Source organism: Periplaneta americana, chromosome 2, assembly GCF_040183065.1.
Source record: "Periplaneta americana isolate PAMFEO1 chromosome 2, P.americana_PAMFEO1_priV1, whole genome shotgun sequence".
In the NCBI taxonomy this organism is placed as follows: Eukaryota; Metazoa; Arthropoda; class Insecta; order Blattodea; family Blattidae; genus Periplaneta; species Periplaneta americana.
This window is the reverse complement of record NC_091118.1, coordinates 54,719,815-54,735,427: the sequence shown is the minus strand read 5'-3', so window position 1 is coordinate 54,735,427 and position 15,613 is coordinate 54,719,815. Positions and strand designations below refer to the sequence as shown.

Below are 15,613 nucleotides of genomic sequence, written 5' to 3'. Positions count from 1 at the left end.
CTTTATACCCATAAGTTATCTGTGTCTTAACATTGCTTAATTTGAAAAGATATGAACCCATAATTATTTTTATATTGCATATTTATATTTAAAAAGTAATGACGTATTTAATTATATATTAAATTAAATGAGATATATTCCTTAGAGGTTGTAACGTAAAAAATTCATATTTCATTTATCACACTACCAAATCTTTAGGATATATTATACAGAGTGACGCACGAAAAAGTAACTCGGGTCAATAAAGAGTAAATATACCGATTTTATTAGTTACGTAGTGGCTGCTGGTGCACAGTATTAGAGTTCTCAGTCGCCCAGTACCACGTGTTCTGTGAATTTACGTAGCCGGAGAGATGGAGCCATGCCTCATCACCCATAAAGTATTGAAAAGTGTCCAGCAGACCAGCGTTTATGCTGTTCAGAATCCATGTGTAGTAATCTACAGGTTTGCCATTGTCGGGCACAGCCACCACACAATATGGCTTAAAATGTAGGCTCTTTAATACACTTGGCAATTCCTTCTAGTTACGTGGGCCTGTTACGTCAATTTACGTGTCGACTTCTTCGAATTCTGAATAATTCTTCGGCGAATGTCGTCAATAACTTCTGGCGTGCGAACTGAAAGTGCTTTTTGTTTTTTGGCATTATGCACAGATCTCATAGTGCACTACTTATTAACAAAGCCTATATCGTCGTTGTTCCTGCAATAACTCCTATGTGCAAAATATAAAATTTTTCAGTAGAAAGAAAAACACATTTATTCATCCTATGACAGCCGTACATAGGAGACTGTGAATTCTTACATTTTCGAAACAAAGAAATATAATTACATATAGATGATTTTATTATATTTTGCTTTTTCACTATTTAAGTTATTTAATAGAGTAAAAATCTCAAAATCGATAAATATGTCACATAGGAGTTATTGCAGGAACAACGACGATATACTGTAGTTATCTTTGCTGGTTGGCTTCTACCCGGAAACTTGTCCCTGAAAATTTCGCGGGTTTCCTTAAACGAACCTGTTCTCACATATGAAGAGTTGGCTGGAAAAAACGATGAATGTCACAGTTTTGTTAAAGTTGATGTCATTATCTAATTCAATGGATCACTACGAAATTTAATGTTGTTTTTATGAAAAATGGTAAAAAGGAGAATTATCACCACGAATACAGTAATCCTTTCCTTTATTTCCTATAGAAACAGCACTACATCTTGCAGCTATAGACTCAATTAGATCATTATCTAATCCTTAACAGACATGTGACATTCATCGTTTTTCCCGCGAACTCATGTGCTTCCATAATTTGCACTCTTCTTTCTATCGAGTAAGTAGTCTTGTATAAGGCGAACAGAAACATGTGATTCGAGTAATGTAATGAAATAAACTGCTGACAAAAGACTGCCAACTATCGATATTGTATAAAAGTGACCATTAGTGCAGCTGTTTACACAATACAATACGATACGATAATGGAATTTCCAGCTATCAAATATCATATTCATTCAAACGAGGGGCGGGATGCTTTTTCGGGTACCACCCAGTATAATGCGTTTTGTTTACTTTTCATGGTAAGAAAACAATTACTAAAAGTTTTTCGTGTAAACGTAGTGTTACTTGTCTGGCAGCGGTTGAAATGATAAAATTCACACAATATTTAAATTATTCATGTACGTTGCGAACTGAATTGTTTATTTTCAATAATAAACTTCTATAAGAAAGACTTCCACAAGAATATTGCTATTATTGAAATTCAGAATTTATTATTAATGTCTTAAAGATCAAGACTCCATAGCAAATAGCCACCTTCACTTAGTGACGAATTGCCTTAGATCTAAGTTGACAAATGTCTTAAGATATCTATTTCCAAACAAAAATTTAAGTCTTTGACCTCAGATAATTGTATTCCATATCCACCGTTTATTATCAAGGAAAAACTGTTTTTTGATCCATGATTTGCCACTTAGTATAATAAACTTACCTCTTCTAAAACATCTTCTTTAACTGGCAAAGTAATCATAAAATCAATGTGTGTGAACAAGAAGGAATAACTAGATTACATTTCGTCATTTTGCTCGTGTTAATGCACCAAAAACTTCAAGAACACAAGGCAAAGGGAAAACAGATCATGTTTGAGTAAATATAAGACTTTGACGGTATAAAAGTTGATGTAACAGGGATATATGGCAAAATAGAATCGCCTCTACCACATAGTTCGTTTACTATCTTCATATAGGCTACATATTCCCTCAAGAAGTTTGTAGAATACTTTGTGTTTAAACTAATAGCACTGATAGTATTGCATTCTTATAATAAAATATTAAAATATTTGAATTACAAGTTTTGCATAATATAATAAAATATCGCATCCGTATTTCCAAATATTTTATATTTTGCTTTTTTTTTCAAAAGATTATTACATAGGTTTATTACTTTGGGGAAATGCTGCTCATATTCGAAAAGTGTTTCTTATTAAAAAAAAAAGAGCCATTTGCTTGTTAAAAAATTCTAAGTTGGCTGCCCACTGTAGTCCTTTATTTATTAGAGAAGAAATTATGACCGTAATTTTATATTATGACGCTGTATGCAAAAAGCAATTTAAATTTAATGAAGCATACTAATGAAATTCTTAACTACGGCACTAGGAATAATGAAAAATTGTACATACATAAATATAGACTTTGTATAACAGCTAACAACCGTCATATTATGATCTTTGAATTAAATAATCATCTTCCAGTTCATGTAACAAGTTTGAATAGGCAGAATTTGTTTATATTTGAAGCATTTTACAACACTTATGTACTTCAAAACTCATTTTACATGTTTTTAGTTTTAATTTAGATATAGGGATTATGTCATTGCAATTTATTTGATAATGGGCAATAAATAAATATCAATATCAAATATTGAAAATTGTTAAGTCCTTTCCTTAATAACTAACCTGGCTAAACAAACTGCAAAATCTCACTCGCCAAATGTCTGGAGCTGGAATTATTTTCAGAATTTTTGTATGAGTTGTGAGCTACTACGAAAAAACAGGAAATACCAAAATAATACGTTAATTTTTACTAAACTTTCTAAGGGAAATTTTTTAATTACTGAATGATGTTTTGTACAGCTGCGTATAAAATTACCTTTCAAACTTACAGCAATACTTCAGTACTAACACAATGAACGAACACTTGATCCTATTACATCGTTACTCCCACTAAGAATGAAAGTGATATGTTTCTGTTGGGTGCACATTATCAGCTTGCCTTATTAAAAATACCAGCATAACTTAGGAAAAAGACGTCGAGAAGTTAAGTTTATAACCAACAATATGTGGACTATAACAGGACAGCTGCGCTGTTATCAGCTAACACAGTACACACTTTACTGCAACGAGAAATTTTGTATAAGCAGAAGTTCTTTTCTTTAATCATACGTCAAATTCAGATATAAATAAAACTAAATTTATCGAACACTTCTGGGAAAAAGCTAAAATCTTATAAACCAAAACGCTTAACTCTATTTCTATCCACTGAGTTATCTGTTTGTAAGAATCTCGTGATTCTCTGGCCAACGGTTTTGTGACTACTGTTGTTATGCAATTATTTAAATTTAAATTGATTTTATCAGTAGAATTGTTATCGTTTAACTTTTAAATGGAAATTTTTAGTTGTTGCTGAAAATGTCTGTTTATCTTCATCGATATAGGAAAGGGTTTGGCAACAAGATTTTACTAAAACTTTTAGTGCTTAAATAATATAAAACATGTACGCCTATAATAACGGTACATATTTAAATCTATCACATTAAACCAGTAACTAATTTTTAGTATTAAATTTATTTAAAATTCACTGAGTTAAGAAAGGCTTCGACAAAAGCAAGATAATGTCATTGATGTCGAAGTACTATAATATAGAGTTCCTTGGTTGTTATTGAGAAAATAAACACCAATGATAACATTTATCATAATTTTTTCCCTAAATTATGGTATAAAATTTAAAATACACACTCAAACTTCAAGTTTATCAAACTCTTTTTACAATCTCTGTTGTTTCGGTTATGTCGCGAAATGTATCAAAACTCTTGGTTCTCACTCTTAAGTTGGTTCCTAGGTTACGTAGTTGTAAATCCTTCATTAATTTTTCACAGCTTTTAGATGGTGAGCTTGTTGAAGTACACATTCTCTGGGTCGTATTTCTCACGAAGCTTCATCCATTGTGCTGGTTTGTTATCGTGCAGGAACCTCACAATCAACGCTGCCCCACGTTTGTGTTCTCTGCTGCAAGGCGGGCACCCATTTTGATGAATATTTGCGAGGGTTGCTGAAAGTATACAGGAAAAGTTTCACAAAATCAACTCAAGAAATAGGTTTCTTACATAATCACATTATTAATAATTTACACACAGTTCTTAATAAAATGTCTGTTGTGTACAAAAGCAACCTGTTTAAGAAATGAAAGCAAATATGCAATTTATATATTATTAGTTTCTACAAAATATTAAGGGTTTTATGAGGAGTTAGGACAAGCAATTTGATACAGGCGAATAATAAATTGTGAAGACGTCTACTTAAGTTGGTGCGTTCACCTGGAAGCGGACAGCTTGTACTCCTATTCCGTTTTTTTTTTTTGTTTCTTTTACTTTTTCAATATTAGTAGTGAGGATTTACCATCCTTTACGGAGCTTATTTCTGAAGACATTTTGGGCAAAAAATGTCATATAAACATAGTTCGTGTTCTCAATATTTTCAGTGTTACACTAATTTAAGGGGAGCCTGTACTTCCGTATGTTACAATGTTAATTTCCTCAATTTTGGTTACACTTTTCTCAGAAGTTATAAAAGATATGAATGTAGAAAAAATAGGGTATGTGTAACATACATTTATCTAGACAACCGTTTAAATAAATTTAACATTTCACTGAGCGGTTGGAAAAAAAAAGTCATTGATAACATTTTTTGCATTAAGAATGACTGCAAATTATTTTCATTTTTGCTGAATATACAAATAATCTTAATTTTTAATTTTTTTTTTACTGTGTAAAATGCCATCACATTGATACTGTAGCCTATATTAATTTCAGCTTTCTGGGTGCAATACTTTCTGTGAAAAGTGTACCAATGTCACAGAAATAATAAAGTGCAGAAAATATCTTGCAATGTTAAATTCCTCAATTTTGGGTGCACTGATAAAAGATACAAAAAATAGGGCATATGTAACATACTATGATGTATACAATCGGCTAAATAAATTTAAAATTTCACTAAGCGGTTGACAAGAAAAAAAAAATTCATTGATAACATTTTTTGCATTAAGAACTACTGCAATATTTTTTACTGAAGGTAGGGCTAAAAGTTGACAATTAGAAGAAATAAAATCATACCACAGTCTAGTATATACAGTCACGAAGCTCAATACGTAGTAAAAATGCATCTATAGATAGTTGCTAACCACTAGGATCGCTACTATCGCCTCATTACAGACAATGCGAAATAGTATATGCACACTCTATTGTTCCTAGCACCCTCACAACTCAAGCTTCGTGACTGTATATACTAGACTGTGATCATACTATGATTTTACACACATGAATCTACCAAAAAACGATAAAAACCAAAATTTCATTTTTTGTTAAAATTCGGTATACAGACTCTCCTTAGAGTTGTTTGTAAAATACGGCATTTCTTAAGTTTGAAAGTAAAAGAATAAAACAAATGGAGAATGAACCATTCAGAAGGATCATTTCTTTAATTGGCAAGCATTATGAAGCTAAAAATGTGCTGTGAACTCCTTAGTTGCTTCGTACAGACATCTTTATCTACTTTTAACTAGAAAAATACATTATTCTTACTCACTTATCACAACAATTACATATTTCAAATCACACCAGTTCCACCGAATTAATTATTTTCAGTTCAATTTTGCATCCTAATTTACACTCTTGGAGAGTTTACTACACATTTTAAAAAATGTCGCCGTCCGCTTGAGTACACTTTGCCGCACGCTTGTGAACGGCACTCGTCGCGCTACGTAACTGCATACGGCTATCTTTGATTTCCGTAGCGCTCGCGCTGGCTGCTGACTGCACGCTGACCAAGATCACGCGTTCACAGCAGTGCGTTCCAATAACGAAACGTAACTCTGTAAATATTGAGAATAGGACCCATGTTTATATGACATTTTTTGCTTAGAATGTCTTCTGAAATAAGTACCATAAAGGATGATAAATCCTCGTGAATTATCCATGTAAACATAGGTAATGAAATTTAAAAAGTAATAAACAAAGAAAAGAGCATGAAAAATCATAATTGCTATTAATGTGGTACCATGCGATTAATCAGGATCTGACAGGATTCTTTTTAACACTGTTATCACAATGTCAACCCTCAGAGATGTGGGCAGAGCAAATTGCCGTCGAAATTCTTCGAAAAATGCTGGTATAGTCCTTCGAGCACCTACGAGGAAGCCGACGTGATCAACATAAATTAAGGCATATTTCAGCTTGAAATAGTTGGCTATAGGCTCATAGATTGACTTCTTCTCATGGTGGACCTCGGCTGACTGATGACATCCTACTTCAAAACGTATCGTGGGGTCCACAATTATACCCTGTTTAGTGTCAGCATTGTACGCTAAAATTTCTACTAGTCTCGTTGACCCATTTTCAGCTAGACAGGAGATTTCTTCTTCTACTATCCGGTCCCTATTTCTTAATGCGGCAGCAATTTTGGATCTTATAAGATGATGTCTAGAGATCCTCAAGAGCAATCCCTGTTCACTGTGATACTATAGAAATGAATATTGAGACTTTCAAATATTACATGTTTTCAGTGCGCTTTATACCTCAAGGGCAAACGTACACGTAGGCCTAAGACATTATGCACACAGCAACAATAGTAATATTTACGATGGAAGTATTTAGTATTTATTGCTACATCCTGTGGCGCCAGCTTATATGGGGCCCGAGCCAACCCAAAAATTTGTCATTATTATTATTATTATTATTATTATTATTATTATTATTATTATTATTATTGTCTGTTGTGATACGTGGTGGATTGGTTATTTAAATCAATAAATAATAGATCTTTTTTATGTTGGTGTGCACTTCATTCGACTCTCCCACCACTAATCCGGTACCATATATGAATAGTGTTGAAAAGTTGGACTTTGAAGATATTTGTGACAAATTTTTAGGCGATGTGTAGTCAGAAGAAACATTTGCGACACGCTGTGCTACATAATAGTGAGACCACGTACTATTATATATAGTGAAACTTCCCTAAACGGACACTTCCCAATAGCGGACTCCTCTCAATAGCGGACATTTTAAAATTCCCCTGCAAAATAACATTGGCCCTTATGATAAAATTCTTCCAAATAGCGGACATTCTCAATAACGGACACGGACACTGAAATGTATCTCCCAACAACAATTAAAACTTTCAAATAACGGACAGCGTGAAAGAAAAAAAGAAAAAGACGGTTGTAAATTAAACGGAATTTTTTGCAACAATCATTATCGTGACTTTGAACGTTCTTATACTTTATTGAAGGTAAGCAGCACAGTTGTTAGTTGTGATACTGTACGTGAGCAGTCCGTACTTTCTTAGTTTGTCAAGTTGAGTGTTCGGAAGTACAGTCACATTAGAAATGTCACAACAACATAAACGTTTGTCACTAAAAGAGAAAGTGGATATTGTAAAGCATAGTGAGAAGGAGAAATTAAGTGTTCGTGAGCTGGCCACAAAGTTTAATTTGGGAAAAACTCAGGTTAGTGAAATTTTGAAAAACAAGGATGCTATTTTAAAATCATACACTGAGAATGCAAATGAGAACACAAAAAGAGCTTTTTCTTAAAGTGAGGGACTTGCCATTGACAATTTAACATATGAATGGTTCTGTCGTGCTAGAGCAAATAAGATGCCTTTATCTGGGATTTCTCTCTGGATGAATACTGTAAACAATCTCACAATCTCATTGTCTACTGTACTGTAAAATATAGTGTTGAATATGTATGAGAAATTTTAATGTACTGTATACAGTACACACTAACGATTTTCTAAATAGCGGACACTTATCAATAACGGACATTTAATTTTTCCCCGGCGGTGTCCGCTATTGGGAAGTTTCACTGTATTTTTATTTTCGACTGAAGTCGAGATAAAAAAATGTTAACGTAATTATAACGTTCTATTTAATTACTATAACTGAGTAATTATGCAGAACAGCTACTCAAAAAATATTGTGGAGATTTTTTTGTTTATGGCAGTTACTACTATGGGAAAGGAAGTTTTATTTGATGGTCGAAATTGATATACACAGAAAATACAAAAAAAAATGTTACCTACAAGTAGCCTAAATGGAACTTACTATACTAACCATATACAGTACATTTAGGATTGCCAACTTTTTTTCAAGAAAATACGTGAGATTAAGGAATCAACAAAATTTCACATAGAAAATAGACAAGTTATTCAGTTCAGTTGCTAAAAAACTACACTTCGACAATTAGGCTTAAATTAAGAGTATTTCGAGACAGATTTTGTTTTGCGTAATAGTTGAAGTCAACTGCAGTTTTCAGCTGTGATTTGGTTAAATGTGTCGTGCACATGTTTCGAACATCTGTAAAATCATTGTTCATGAGATGGAACACCCTCTTTGTATGTGCATTTTTTTCTCTCGTTTGTACGGAGGAGGGACCCGAAGACTTACACTGCAGCCAGTCAGTTTTTCCAAATTGATAACATTAATATTGTCTGGTTTTAAACGTGTGAGCACTAAAACCCAATTTCTGACAAGCATTACCTTCTATAAAGACTGCACATTTTAATGCAGCTTTTGAACAACAAAATTCATCATTCATCATTATTATTCGGTTGAGAAGCTTTTGTCATCCAGTCTGCTGTCAAAAAATGAATCTGAAAGTTTGAATTTATAAAACAGTTATATTACCGGCTGTTCTGTATGGTTGTGAAACTTAGACTCTTGCTTTGAGAGAGGAACAGATATTAAGGGTGTTTGAGAATAAGGTTCTTAGGAAAATATTTGGGGCTAAGAGGAATGAAATTACAGGAGAATGGAGAAAGTTACACGCATTTTAGTCTTCACCTGACATAATTAGGAACATTAAATCCAGACGTTTGAGATGGGCAGGGCATGTAACACGTATGGGCGTATCCAGAAATGCATATAGAGCAGCGGTGGCGAAAATGTAATCGTGCACCGAGCCACTGTGTAACCTGCAACGTGCATAACACCTACGGAGGGAGGCGTACACCCGAAGTGGAAGTGAAGCAACTGTCTGACTTATTAACGGATTTTCATTTTCCTTACGTCAAGCACTTAAATATAATTTTATACAGTACAGGCTACAAACTAACGTGTAACGAAGAAAGAAATGAACAATATCACAACCTAAAATTAACTGTCTTCAGAATGTCTCTGCGACAAAGTTTCAAAATCAGGAATTATGTCACTTACTGCCAGTCGTAGTTGGTCACGAAGGTATTTGTCTGTCAGTCGTGATCTAAATTTGGTTTTTACTATTTCCATTGTTGAAAATAATTTTCACAAACGTAAGTTGTAGCGAACATGACTTCAACAGAGCAAGCGAAAGAACGAAACCTTGGATATTTATTTTTTGGTAAAGATTTGAAAGTTCAACATTTGTCAAGTCCTTACATCTAACTTTCATTTGACATCATATAGTAAATCAGTGAGTTCAAATTGAAAAGCTAACCGCATTATTCGTATATATGCTGAAAAAGGGTCGACATACAGAGATGATGATGATGATGATGATGATGATGATAACAACAATAACAACCATAACACTTAACCTTTTAATGTTTCATCAGTAACATGTATAATGCAGTTTAATATTATACAACCGTTTTCCTCGTAATACTTGTGAACAAACCATACATTTAATATTCTCATCATATTGACAGCAAAAAAATGCGTCCTCCCATCCTACTTGGAACTTCCGTACATAGTTTCGAGAGAGACATATGCCACTCGCAGGTCAGAGACAAATACAAATGGAACGGAGTTTGAATCCAGTGAGTGAGAGGGTGGGGGTTGGCGGAGGTTAGAAGCAAGCGAAATGCACAGCTATTACTGCGAGCCACAATGTCTCGCGAGTCACGTTCTCGCCACGGCTGATATAGAGTGTTAGTTGTGAGGCCGGAAAGAGAAAGACCTTTGGGGAGGCCGAGGCGTAAATGTGAGGATAATATAGAAATGGATTTGAGGGAGGTGGGATATGATGATAGAGACTGGATTAATCTTACACAGGATAAGCACCGATGGCGGGCTTATGTGAGGACGGCAATGAACCTGCAGGTTCCTTTAAAGCCATTTATAAGTAAGTAAGTAAGTCTTGTGAATCAGGCTCAAAATCCCTCTTAACCGATATCACATCCACTCAGCTACACTCGGTGTCATTCTTAACGTTTAGTGCATATAAATCCGGACTCTAGTGATAGGTAACGTCTACTCTAGGAATCCGGTCACATTTATACTGACCTTTGAGCTGAGCACCGTCAACGGTGCAGGTGCCGGTGTCCAGGAAACACCTGATATAAGAGTCGAGGACTTGGTCGTTGGTGACGATGTCGCCCACGTACATGTTGTCGAACTTGGCGACGTACTGCTCCTCTCGCACCATGCCCGGGGCCGCCGGCGACGCCAGCAGGGCCGCTAGGATCAGCACCACCGCGGCACCCTGCACCATGGCGAAGACTGAATGAATTGACAGCGGACACTTGTCTGCGCTGCAATCAAGAATCAGGTCACCCATCACATGACAGCAATCTGCGAACTGTCAGCATGCGAAATTACTTAACAAGGGACAGCCGTGGTTCAGTCAACTGCACAACTACTCTCAACTCAAAGAACCTCGGTGTAAATTCCAGACGTATTCCAGAAGATTTGTGGTACAGAGAAAAAATGTTTCCAGCCAAATTTCTTCTCTCTAGTAGTCTAATTTTCATTTTATCCGCCTATCACAGCATTATGTATGCTGCGTGGCAAGGAACGAGTCGTATCGGAGGCAGGTTGCTGCTGTAGGTTTGTTGTCATCAGTTTGAGGTTGAATTACAGACCTACCAACTTTCCAGCATAATGCGCGAGTCACCTGCAATTTGCTTTCGACTTCCGCTCTCCCACATTGACACGATAATCTCCGGCATTTAGAGCTGATCATATAATTTTCATATCATTGCTATTATTATTACTATTATTATTATTATTATTATTTTTATTATTATTATTATTATTAGTAATGTTGTTATTATTATTATTAGTAGTAGTATCATCAAAAAGGATATTTATTTATTTATTTATTTATTTATTTATTTATTTATCTATCTATTTATTTATTTATTTATGCATTTATTTATTTCATTTATTTATTCATTTATTTATTTACTAACCAAAGTGAGGTACAAATCCAAAATTATACAACAAAAAATGTTTCTAGCTACTATCGTAAGAGCCAGGCTCGTGTTCGGTGTGGTCTCAGCCAATAATACAACATAAAATTTACAAATACAGTTTACTAAATACATTAAGTTAATTTAGACCGACGGCTAACACACAAGAGCAAAAAGAAAAGAAAAAGAGAGAAAATAAACTACTAAATTTCTGTCTCCCTTATTCCACCACTCGTAGGTTGGGAGGTCTGATGTTACATGTGCTCTGGGATTGTGAAGAATAGCGTTAAGGCATTTAGTTCAGAATTTCACCTGTACGAGTGAAAGCTTGGTTACAAAGTACGAAGGGAATATTAAATATTCGCCGAAAAGTTAATTCTGACCAACAACTAGCACACAAGAGCAAAAAGAAAAGATAAAGAGAGAAAAGACACTACTAAATTTCTATCTCACGCATTCCAGCACTCGTAGGTTGGCAGGCCTGATGTTACATGCGCTCTGGGATTGTGAAGAATAGCGTTGACATTTAGTTCAGAATTCGTTCATACGACTGAAAGCTTGGTTGCATAGTACGAAGGAAATATTAAATATTCACCGAAATAAATAAATAAATAAATAAATAAATAAATAAATAAATAAATAAATAAATACATGGATGGATGGATGGATTGGTAGGTAGATATATTAATTGATTGATTGATTGATTGATTGATTGATTGATGGGTGGATGGATCGATGGATGGATGGATGGATGAATGGATGGATAGAGAGACAGACAGACAGATAAATAAGTGGTAACAAGAAAACAGCTCATCATGACACACTACTGTCATCTAGCAGAATATTTGTAATGATGAGATGGTAGTCTACAGGAATGCATTTTTAAAACAGTTTATTATTTTAGTGAGTCAATTAATATTTTATTGTATTAGAGTACTTTATTTATTCTTATCTTTATATACTTTATTCTAATCGTGTAATAGTCAATTAAGTCCGACTCGAGTTTTGATTTTCTCTTGATAAATCAAAACCTCTAGTGAGATTACTGTAAAAAAATTCTGATTGGTTTGATAAATCTGTCATTTTTTTCATTAAATATTTTTTTTAGTTACGTTCTGTAAGATTTGTGTGTTTTTATTGCATCCGTAATGTTCTAAAGTGGTAATTTATTAAATCCTGGCGCTTCTAACGAGACCAACCTTTCAACTAAGTCAATTTAAGATATGATATTAGTAATAGACAAATAAGTCCCCGGTGAGATCTGAACCAACAACCACAGGTTCCATACATTTTAAAAGCTGTATCTGTACGTTAATAATAGGCTACTGCATACAGATGCACACAATCTGTAGGCCGCCTGCTTGGAGAGACTTTAATGTTTACATACTCTTATGAGAAGCTGAATGTATCAGCTGGCACTGGAACTTGTGGTTTTGTGCGGGGAGATTGACAAGTTTGCAAGAGAGATCTTTCACTGTACAAGATCACAGCGACAATTTCGCCTTTCCAATACAAAGTCTTTGCACCATCATACTCTTGTGTTGCCATCAAAGTGTTAACGACAATGTTGTCAAGTTGACATGATGGCTGAAAGACGTTGTTCGCAAGCAGAAGGACAAAGACAAAGCTAGACAATTAATACGATGTCAAGCTTCGTGTTTCGGAAGCTCAGTGACAAAAAAATCTATACTATAAAATCACTTTTTCTTTCCCATTATGATGCCGTGACAGAAAATGTATTTCACATGTGTATGAAAGTAGCATAATATAATGAAGTTTGTTTCAGCTGTATTCAAGGAAAGAAAAATTCATAAATATTTACTAATGTATTCATTAATGCCCAAGGACAGTCTTTCACTGCAAACCCAGCATTCTCCAATATTTACTATTTTCTACCTTCCTCTTAGTCTCCGCATATGATACATATATCTTAATGTCTATCATCTGATACCTTCTTCTGCCCCGAACTCTTCTCCCGTTCACTATTCCTTCTAGTGCAATTTCTTCTCAGCCAGTTACCCAATCAATTCAGTTTTCTCTTCCTGTCTGTGGATTTAAAAGTCGGCCTGCAATTCATTCTTAGATCTGAACTAAACTTCTTATAGCACAAGAAAAGTAATTCTCTTCGTGAAGATTTTAGTGTAGAAAGACGAATGTTTTAAGTCTTAATCCCTGGGAGAAGAAAATACAATTTAATCCTTTGTCAGATCTCAATTTCTAAAACTGAGAAATGAATACAAAATCTGTACGATATCTTTGATTTCGCTTAACAAAACAACTAAGCTTCGACAAGTCGCGTCTAAGTATAAAGTACGCCAATTTTAATGAATGTTATTTGTAAGAATCACAGGTTGGACTTTTCCCATTGCTAGTAAAGAATAAGGAGTCGATCTATCGCATCTATCTTCGTCTTGAATTGAAAAAAAAATGAGGTGGAAAGGGTTCCTACTGGTTGAGTTAATCACAAACGCCTAACTTTGCATGATTTTTAAACGTAGAGACATAGTTAAATCGGTGAATTCATGGGTAAGTGAATGAATTATTTATGGGTGATGAAATAATTACTTGATACCGGTAGACTATAGTCGCGACGCTGTTATTCCCGGCGTGACTCTTCCTCTTTGCTTACGTCTTAGGAAGTGAAGGCTCTATAAAATCTAGGTATGTAGTATCGTTCGCCATTTTTGTTCTTTCGTTGCCGAGCTACCATACGAGGAATCTATTTGCCACACTGTTAAACATTATCATGTCGTAGCTCCTATGATAATAAATCAAACGCACTGTAATTCAGCAAATAATTGAGTGGCAAATAACGTCTTCGTGTGCTTTCTGCGAACGCCAACGAAAGAGCCAAAATGGCGGGAGATTATATTAAGTATTTGTCTAGCCTTAAGAAATGAATAACGTCTTCCTCAGCGAATCACAAGACGCTCACGTTTAAATGTAGCCGACCTGCAACGCGATTGGCTGCCGGAAATTAGAGCGACGGGACTATAATTGGACGGAGTTTCGCAATAATAGACCAACCGACAATAAAAAAAAGAGATATTTGCACAAATCTGTTGATGGCAGGCTAATTAAATTTAACTGGGAAAGATTGCGATATCTAAATTTTGCTGGTATTTATAAGCAAGAATTCATTTATTATATAAAATTTATTTATTTATTTTGCTTTGAAATATTAATGCAACTGCTGGTCTCTTATTAAAAATCGGTTACCCTTTTTTGGTATTATTTGTGTTATTTTTTTATAATACTACCTATGATTGTTATAATACTTATTGAATAAAATATTTTATAAAAAAACAGATTTATTTCAATGGCTGATATCTCTAAACAGGTTCTTGGCGCTTGGTCTATTATTGCGTAACTTCGTCCACTTTTAGGTCAGTTATAAGTTGGAAAACTGATTTTTTCTGTGTCTAAGAACATGCTTAGTCGAATTTCCACATTAAATTGTCCCATTTCTAAACCCGGGGTGACTAATTTGAATTTTTGTTAGACAAAGACGGTTTAGGGACAGAATTTTTAGGGTAATGACATCTATTTTACTGAAATTTCACTATTTTTTTTTTATAATTTTCAGACACTTGTCACCAGCGCAAAGAGTAACAGGGAATTTCTGTGCTCGACGAACTTTTTTTATGGAAGAAATAATATAATATTCAACTAATATTATTCTACGTTTAGAAGTAATCATATAATTACAGGAAATGATGTCTAATTCTTAGTAATCTAATTTAACATCATGAGATAGAATACGAGCGTTTAAATAAGGGTGTTTTACTGTAATATACAATAAAACACGGACATGTGAACATCAAAAACTTTTCCACCCTCATTCATTTTCAGTGATGCATTACTTGAAGCGACAGACAGACACCTCGCGTCTCTTTCTGTGTCATCTTAATGAGTGTCTGCAGAACCAAACGCATGATTTGTATCTCCTGCTTTGAAGTCGCTATACAAGACGAGGAATGCAACCCGCAGGACGCTGCCTGCAGTTTTGCAAACAATAAAGCTCTAGAGTTGAAGGGTACCTCGCTACTAGACGACTGTTTGATTAAGTAATTATTCTGAGTAGCTCAAGTGTGGGGTCCACAGCCGGAGCGACGTATTAGCTACCGGGTGTCTAGAAAATTACGTTACATACCTACTACTACAAGACATGTCCAGTATCT

The 15,613-nt window shown here is 34.6% G+C and overlaps 1 protein-coding gene across 1 annotated transcript; it reads right to left on the bottom strand.

Annotated features, from left to right (window-relative positions):
* Window positions 1-1,607: 1,607 nt before the first annotated feature.
* Window positions 1,608-10,813, bottom strand: LOC138693848 (ejaculatory bulb-specific protein 3-like). Its single transcript, XM_069817674.1, has 2 exons — window positions 10,525-10,813; window positions 1,608-4,317 (listed from the first exon to the last, which is right to left on the bottom strand). Exons 1-2 carry the CDS (start codon window positions 10,796-10,798, stop codon window positions 4,148-4,150), a joined length of 444 nt encoding a protein of 147 aa, XP_069673775.1. The 5' UTR covers window positions 10,799-10,813; the 3' UTR covers window positions 1,608-4,147.
* Window positions 10,814-15,613: the final 4,800 nt, after the last annotated feature.